General features: G+C 53.7%; 1 protein-coding gene across 1 annotated transcript in view; it reads right to left on the bottom strand.

Moving 5' to 3' along the window:
- Positions 1 to 282: 282 nt before the first annotated feature.
- Positions 283 to 8,581, bottom strand: part of SH3PXD2B (SH3 and PX domains 2B) — a 75,279-nt gene continuing 66,980 nt past the window's right edge. The window contains exons 8-13 of the mRNA XM_074155964.1: positions 8,348 to 8,452; positions 6,125 to 6,242; positions 4,621 to 4,847; positions 4,013 to 4,062; positions 3,394 to 3,519; positions 283 to 2,486 (exon numbers count right to left, since the gene is read on the bottom strand). Coding sequence (XP_074012065.1) covers positions 990 to 2,486; positions 3,394 to 3,519; positions 4,013 to 4,062; positions 4,621 to 4,847; positions 6,125 to 6,242; positions 8,348 to 8,452 — 2,123 coding nt within the window. The 3' untranslated portion in view covers positions 283 to 989. The remainder of the gene's footprint in view (positions 2,487 to 3,393; positions 3,520 to 4,012; positions 4,063 to 4,620; positions 4,848 to 6,124; positions 6,243 to 8,347; positions 8,453 to 8,581) is intronic.

Here is an 8,581-nt window from a genome sequence, read left to right as displayed (position 1 = left end):
AACCTCTGTGGGTCGCGGGAACGCATGGTCCCCTAATAGTCCAACAGGCAGGGCAGACCATGTGGGAAGAAAAGCAAAGCATCCTCTTTCCAGGGCTTTTGGGGTCATTTTGGTCCTCTGTGCCTTGCATAGTATTCTTCAGCTACTGAGGCAAAACACCTCTTGTTGTTTGGTTGCAATACTGCACGGGAGAAGCCTGCGTAGTGTCCTGGATCAGCACAGAGAGGACCTGTTATATATGTGCATTGTGTGTGTGTGTATTTTTGTGTATTTTTTTTTTTTGGAGGATGTTGAAGTTAACACTTGTCGTAGAGCAGGGAAGGACCAAGGGACGGTCCTGTGGTATGCACGGTGCGGGGAGCAAGGGACAGCCCTTATCCGGGGTGCAACGCCTGTGCCTGTACATACGCGCAGAGCTACAGGGACCCTGTTCTCAGCAATCATTCTTTCTTTTTGCCACATTCCCTGTGGCTCAGCTACACACCTGGACTAAGCAATGTGACCTACAACATTTGACTGTGACCCTGAGCCTCAGGGAAAGGCAAACCTTTTTGTACGGTGAGATTTCCTTTGCTGGTATCACGCCACACTTCACTTCTCCCTTTTCAATTCCATTTCAATTCCCCATACAGGTGGCAAAAATGTCTACCAAGGTCCATCTCCACAGCATGGAGAACCATGGTAGCCATCATATGCCACGAAGCTTGGCCAGAGCAGCCCCGGCTGTACGGCTCGGCTGCTGGTGTGGCCACGGGAGCAAAGTGCTCGGGGGGAAACAGGGAAGAAGGTGGGTGGGAGCACACAGGTGGGGAGGGGAGGCCAAGCTGCTTCCTCCACGCTGCCACCAATGGGCACCAGCTGGGATGCGTGGGATCTCTATTACTATCTTTTTTTCAAAGCCAGCCTCATGGAAAACTATAAATTAATCTGCTAATTAAATATTCAGGTGAGAGACCAGGGAACCTCCAGCTATGTGAGCAGAGGAGCGGCTATGGCTTCTTCCGTAGGTAATTGGAAGGGATCCAGCCCTCCCAGCACGTCCCCCCAGTCAGGACCTTGCAAAACCACCAGCCGCTGCTGTTCTTCTCCCGAACTTCAAACAAAGTCCCTTCTTTAAAGCTGTTGGTCTCCTCGTCGCCTTCAAAATCCGCCACTGCCACATAGAGGGCTTCCCTGGCGATGTCCTGACTGGAGATGAGGGCTGAGGTCCTCTCCCTGGCTTCCCCTCTCTCCACCGGCTTGGACACAACCTTCGGGCTTACGCTGCTTTTCACTTTGGCTTCTTCTTGGATGGAGGCAGAGAGGAATGGCTTGGCTTTCGGAGGAACCAGCATGGGCCTCCCTGGCACTGGGGACGATCTGATTTCGGGCGCTTCCCTTGCTGGGGCCCTGAGCTCTGCCACAGGGCCAGAGGCAGGACCCCCCGTTTTCTTCGGGGGTGGTGGTCTGCGGGGTGGCACAACAGGGCGCTGTGGTGGGGGCTCCCTGGCACCTGGGGTGTTTGCTGGGCCCAGGGGAGATTTGGGCAGCGCCTCTTTCACGGCGTGACTCTCCAGCTTGGGCAGGGGTTTGCTCTCTGTACTTGGTCGCTCCTGAAACCTTCCAGAAGCCTCCGAAGAGACCATGGCGTTACTGAAGGAGCTTTCACCAGCAGCAGTGTCCTGCTCAGAGGGTTTCTCTGGGCACTTTGCAGGTCTAAGCTTGCTTCGCAGGCTGCAGATGTCCAGTTTATCATCAGCTGGATGTGGGTCAGTTCGGGGGGCTGCAGCGGGTTTTGGCCTGATCTGAGGTCTTGACTTCAAGAACGGATTCTGCGTGATGGGCTCAGGCTTGTCCTCCACGGGCTCAGCTTTTGGCTTGGTTGGCTTGACAATGGGCCGGAGGTTTGGCTTCTTCACCTCCTTGGCTGACACCTTGTGTCCACATTCCAGTCCCATTTCGTTTTTCAGCTGGAAGAGTTTGCCCTTCTCCGGTTTCAGCTCAGGCTTCTTGCTGTCCTTTGGGGCCATCGACTGCTTGGGTGGGATCATGGGCAAAATCATGCCTGGGGGCTTGGGGGGAGGCCTCTGCCTCTCCAGTAACTCTCCTTCTGATTTAATGATGGACTCCTTCCTGGGTGGCAGGCTGGGCTTCTCCTCCATGTCATGGTCCACTATTTCCTCATAGCCACCAGCAAAGGCTGGGTCCCCACTCTCGGGAGCCTCCTTCCCCTTCCAGTCTTTGGCCCACTTCCCACCACAGTCTGTACCATTAGGAGGAGCCTCTGGCAGAGGACGACACGGTCCCGTTGCTTCTTCACCGGCGTTGCTGTCAGCCGCAGTGTCACCGAGCCGGAGCTGGGCCATCTCGTTGGGTAGTGGAGCCAGGAAATTTGGCCTGGACGCGTTGCTGGTTTTCTTGTACTTATCTATGAACGTGGCAGGGGCCCAGCCTTCCTTCTCCTCAATCTGAATGTACCACCAGCCACTCAGGTTCTTCTCAATAACCTGCCAGGAGGAGAGGAAACTTCAGACATGCATGTAGGAGCTGTCTCTGCACAAGAGTGGATGTTGGGTGTCTCTGAAATGATGTCAGGGTGGCACATGGCCTTTGTGCCTCTCCATCCTGGTAACCAAAAGCCATGTAATCACAGGACTGGTATCCTAACAGGAGGAGAACCTGCTAACGACCTTTGCCAGGGAAGGGGACCTGCGTGCCATGGGACTGAGGAATGACATAGCCATGACAAGGAGCTGTGGCTGAGCTGTCACCATCCTGCCCGGGAGACAGGATGGGGATGCCGGGTACTGGCAGTGGCCACTGCGCGGCACTGTTGGAGCAATCAAGCGGCAGCAACACTGCACAGATCAGACACTGCCCGGCCTCTGCATGCTCCAGAAGTGGGGCTGGGACCTGGGAGAAGCTGACTGGGACAGCTGTAAAGGGAAAAATCCTCCTAGAGAGGCACAGCTTACGTTTTGTAAAGCAAAATCACATCGGCAAGAGGGGTTCTGCCAGCAAAAGTGGGTGTGCTAGGAAAGCAATTCTGAAAGGGCTTTCACCTTTACACCTGGCCTAAATAAGAAAAAACCCACCATCTCTACCCCCAATTTGTGATGTGGTTTTAATTTCCAGTAGCTCAGACAACACAGCACCCAACACTTGGGGGACAGGAAGCTACCAAGAGCACCAGGGACTCCAAAGTCTCATGAGCTCATATAGGTTTCTCTCCCACTCTAGGAGAGCCGTGGGATGTTAACAGTCCACAGAAGCAACCACACACACCACCATGCCCGGTTTCCACCCAGAACACCATGGTGAGCAGATCTTCCCTGCCTGGAAAGGGAGCTCCTGCCAGAGCAATGGAGCACTGCATTAACGTGACGATGTGAGAAGGGAAGATGACAGTCTCACCTCTACTTTCATTCCTGCCTGGAAGCTGATGCCATCAGGGATGGTGGTCTGGAAGTCAGCAATGGTGTAATATTCCTCTTCCACTTGAGGAGGGACAGGAGGTTTAGGCAGATTCAAACCACGTGGCTATAACAAGAAAAAAGAAAACCCATCAGTGTGTTTCTACAGAAGGCATGACACGACACCTGCACAGCCCACCAGCCTGCAGAGACACAAGCCAGCATGGCCAGGCCAGGGAGATCCACTCTGCCCATGCAGCATCCTCACCAACACAAACCAGCAAACCATTTCCAGGCTGAACAGAAAATTGCTCAGTGCCAGAGCTCTTGCAGACAGCAGAGGAGTCCTCCCCAGAGGAAGGGAGCCAGTCTGCAGGCTCCCACTGGCAACCCAGCCCTGCGGGACAGACTGGCCAAAAGTTCATTAAAGACCACATACAAACACAAGAGTCTTAAGACAGCAGGGAGGTGGCAAGTGTACTCCAGCCTTGACCAAAAGAAGAGCACATGGTACAGGGGCAAGATCCCAGGCAAAGAATAATCAGTGACCAGAGATCCTTTCAGTGCTCCTCTCTGACTCCCTCTGCCATTGCTGCTCTCCTACATCAGCTGGCACTTACTATGGTGAGATCTCGGCGAGGAGGGGGTCTCTGCCTCATCTTTGGTGACTCTGTGGAGGAAGAATTTCAGACGCTGTTGAGTTTCTGGCTTTTGGTCACATGCGTGTTCACAAAAGACAAGTGAAAGAGAAATCAGAAAGGAAAAGACCAAGTCTGCCCCATGGGCAAGGAGGCTGAAGGAGAAACCTGTCTGCCCATGGGTCACCCAGGTTTTGAGGGCATCCCACTGGAAGAGGAACCATCAAGTGCTGCTGAGAAATACAGCTGAGGTCACCACATGAAACTGCTTTATCATTGCAGGCCTGACCCAGAAGACCTGACCTGCAGAGGGATTAAAAAGCCCCAGCTTCTGAGAGGAGAGCATCTCTGGTCTGAGACGGGGAGGCTTTTATCCCCATCACATTTGCTGATCCTCAGCAGGTCCCTGGGCAGCACTGTGCTCGTGCCCCATCAGCCTGTGCAATGTCACCTCCGGACCTTGCTGTAGAGCTCACAGCACCTGCAAGCCTTCTGTCTCCCTCACACCCCGTTACACTGCCCAAAAGCCTGCAGGAAAGGCTGCGTTGACACCCCAGCCACTATTGGCCTCCTCCCTACCGGCCACTTACTGCGTCGGATGTCAGCACTGGGCAGGGGACGGCTGTCGAATCTCCCGTCCCTTTGGCCAGCAAGTCCATCCTTCTCTCGGCTTGCCACAACCTGCTGCCGGGAGATGCCATCCAGATCCAAGGCACAGGAATGAGCAGAGGAGCCTGACCCCAGCTTCTGCGAGAACATCTCTCCATTCCCCTTTTTGAGGTAGGAGGCGGGGGCCCAGCCTTCTTGGCCCTGGTACCTGCAGTAACAACAGCAGTGTCACTGTGCAGAGTCCCTGTACTGGACCACAAGCCCTTCCTGGAGGAATGACCTACTCTGCTCGAGTGGTGTTGAGCCATCGGACATCCCCAGAGCCACAGCTCAGGACATGTGTTGACTAAAGGTACTGCAGGATCTGGGAAAAACGAGCTTGCTCGGAGTCATGCTCCGTGGCACGTGGGCACCTCGAGAGCTCCAGCCATGACTAATGCTCCCGTGCAAGCCGGCCTCAGCCAGCAGGCGAAGGGCTGGGAAAAGCATGAAGCCTGATTTCCTTTTCACCTCAGCAATGGCACCAGTTCAGGAATGAAGAGCACTGGCAGGGGAAGCAGAGGGGAAAACCAGAGCGCTGCTGCTGGGATTGATGTACCTGGTCTTTGGAGAAAGCACAAGCCCTCTGCCTGAGCGCCGGCAGCCTGGATCCCTTCCCTGCTCTAAATCTGCACTGTTTAGGAGAGAAACCAGCGATCTGATTGAGAAACCACATCCGTGGAGTCTCCCTGCCATGCTGGAGGGTCCCACGCCAGCGTCAGAGATTCTCCCCACTGGCTGGGCTGCAGCCACTACGCTCAGATGGCACCAGCTACTGAGCTTGTAATTGCCTTTAGAGCTCTCATGGCAGCTCTCCTCTGCTTAAAAAGTCAATGGATGTTTTTCTGGGGTTTTGCTGCTGCCAAGACCACAGGTTCAATGTAAGGTTAAGAAAATTGCAGCATGTGCTCCCACCCTGTCCAGCCATTTGCTAGACCTCAGACAAGAGAAAATGAGCTTCCAGGAGAAAATAAGTATCAGCTTGGGACGATCTGGAGTCTTTGGCCTCAGCACACCCTGCACAGAGCAGACCTGGCCTGGATAATGGCCATTCTCTGCAGGAGCCTCCGAACACAGCCAGAGGATGCAGCCTGCCTCCAGGACACTCACTGGTTTTCCCATCAGCAGCACACGACCTAACACTGGTGCTCTCACGCCGGTGCTCTTTGCGCTGCTGGGGCATGTGATGCTGTGACGCAGTCTCCGGTGACTCCCAGCACCGGAAATCGGGGGATTTTAAAGATGTTTAACCACAGCTATGCTTGGCTGAAGCCCTGAATGTCAGCTAGCCTTAGTTTGTAGGGATGGAGAGAAATGAGTCCCGGTACTCTGCCTTTCCCAATACCCTGGACTTGCCTTTGGACTGCACATCCCAGGTGCACCAGGTCTCTCCTTTGCACAGCCCCAGCTGCAGTGCCAGGGAAGAGGAAGAGGTAGGGACATTACCTGATTTTCCACCAGCCCTCCAGGTTCTTCTGGATCACCTCCACCACTGCCCCTTTGTCCAGGTTCATTTCATCCTGGTCTCTCGCGGTGTATGGGTAAATAACAGTGTACTTCTCCTCTGTGGGAAAGAAAGTGCAGTTTTAGAGAGATATTGTTTTACTGGACTTAATTGAACAACGGTTAAGTGCTTATATAATGATAATTCCTGTTGTAATACAGGCACAAACACACAGAGATACACAACCATTCATAAAAGAAATGCCAGTGAAATTTATTTCAAAACAAACCCAGCTGCATTTTGAAACGTAAGCTTTGGCGAGCTAGTCTGGCCCAACGAGCAGTTGTCTAAAACAGTTCTTCCTCTCCCTTAGGACTAAAGGTTCTTTTATATGACAGGTCTCCTCTCACCTGCTCTTCACAGAAGCCCTTCCATGCACTCACTTCAGTTCAAATTTCTTTCTCAGAGCCCTTAAAGAAGAACTGACCTTTACAGAGGGAAAGAAATCCCATAGACATCAGGGAAGTAACACCACCCACCACCCCACCACCCCCCCACGATGTGCTCTCATGCGCAGCTCTCAAACCACTTTACAACAGCAGCCCTAGACGAACTTCCCTGTTCAACACTTGGGACCCCCAAAACACTGGACAAAGCCAGGTGGTGAGCCTGGAGAAGAGTCTGATGTCCTGTCCACTAGACCAAACAGTAAGCAGGGACATGGATGCTCTCCCCTTCAAGAGGAAGGGAAACATCCTAACAGCCATGCGGGCAACATGTCAGGCAAACAGGTCCATCCATCCACCCCTCTCCCTCACCTTGTCCTGTCCTCTCTGCAGGAAACCCAGGAAAGCAATTGCTTGTGCTTAAGCAGTGCAACAATATTTCAAAGGCCATTTTTGGGAAAAGTCTGCCTCCAAAATCCACAGCTCTGGACATTCATATTATCCCCACCATGCATGTTTCCCGGCTTTGTCCTCTTGGAGGAGCACAGCCCTCAAAGGGCCTGATTTCCCACCCCCTTCATGCAAATGAGTCAAAGAAGAACATGTCCTGTTACATCCAGCAAAACCAAGCTGGCTCTTCTCCTCCTAAGCCCATCTGAGCCACCAGCTCCATGGCTCAGAGGAGTTACTCTTACAGGAAATAAGGCAGCAGTTGCAAGAAGTCTGCACACGTGTAGGGGGAAAGCAGAAACTCCAGCCTCTGCACACAAAACAAGCCTCAAAAAGTTAGGAGGAATAGCTGATAGAGGAAAGAGAGGTGGACATGAGTGGGCCTAATGGAAGGCTGAGGAGCATATACAGCACACATTGAGGACTGATACAAGCAGGGTCCATCACATGCAAAGCGAACAAACATGCACACAACGAGGCTCCAAGCACAAAACATGGGCAGCCAAAGAAGTCTCTATGAAGTCCACCTTGACCCCATCCACTGGTGTACAAGTCCCCAAGAGTCTGACGGCGGCCAACGTGCCTGGGCAGAGACCAGTATCTCCGTGGGACTGGGAAGAGCATGTTGGGGAAGCAGGAGAAGGACAAGAGAGGATGTAAGGAGGTGGCACTTCAGGTCCAAGAGGAGACAGGGCTGACAACAGAAAGTGGCACAGAGACTGTTCTTGCCTGGAGCCCTCGGGGGGCCCCCCCAAGTCTGAGCCTCCCCTCCTACCTTCATCGCCTCCCAGATGAGGGGCTGAGCCAGCTACAGCACTGCTTTGAGCAGCCAGCAGTCAATGGGAAGGACGCATTCTCCAGGGGCGTTTCAGATTGCTCTAAGAAAGGTTGCAACCTTGCTGTTCTCACAATGTGAGCTCATGCATGCTCTTTCTTCTGCATGGGTTTAGAAGACAAGGGAATTTTCCTAGGACCTGAGCTTTGCTCCTCCTCCAGTGCAGGTAAAACAGCTCCCTGGGGCCTAAAGGAGGCATTGGGATGGCAGAACTGGGTGTTCCCTGGAGGTGGCACCTTCAACCCTTCTGTGAGGGAGGAGAAAGGCCAGCAGTTACACCGCCAGTATCCAGCTGCCCCACTCCTGCTACAGCTGGAGCAGAGCACTGGGCAGGCAGGACCACTATGGGCAGACATGACTGTAGAGCATGTGTGGGTTTGTCCTTCCCTGGGCTCCTGCCCTGCCTAAGTCAGGGAGGGCTAAGCAGTCCTGAGAGCAACTCACTGCAGTTCAGCGTGAAGAAGCTGGGGCAGATGTCTCCAGCAGCTTCTTACCTTCATCAGGCTGCATTGAGAACTCATCCTGAACACCATCCTGGGCCTCCAGGCAGGTCGCTGGCACCCAGCCTTGCTCCTCCGATGTGCTCACAAACCACCAGCCTGAGAAGAAAACAGCAGGCGGCTCAGCCAAGGGCTCCCACCAGCCAAAAAATCACTCCCTTCCTCCAAACCAGCCTGGGGGACTTTGCCTCCTCCTTGCTGCCAACATGGGAGGCTGGGGTCACCCCA

The sequence above is a fragment of the Numenius arquata genome, chromosome 11, assembly GCF_964106895.1.
Source record: "Numenius arquata chromosome 11, bNumArq3.hap1.1, whole genome shotgun sequence".
NCBI lineage: Eukaryota > Metazoa > Chordata > Aves > Charadriiformes > Scolopacidae > Numenius > Numenius arquata.
This window is presented reverse-complemented; position numbering and strand designations above follow the sequence as displayed.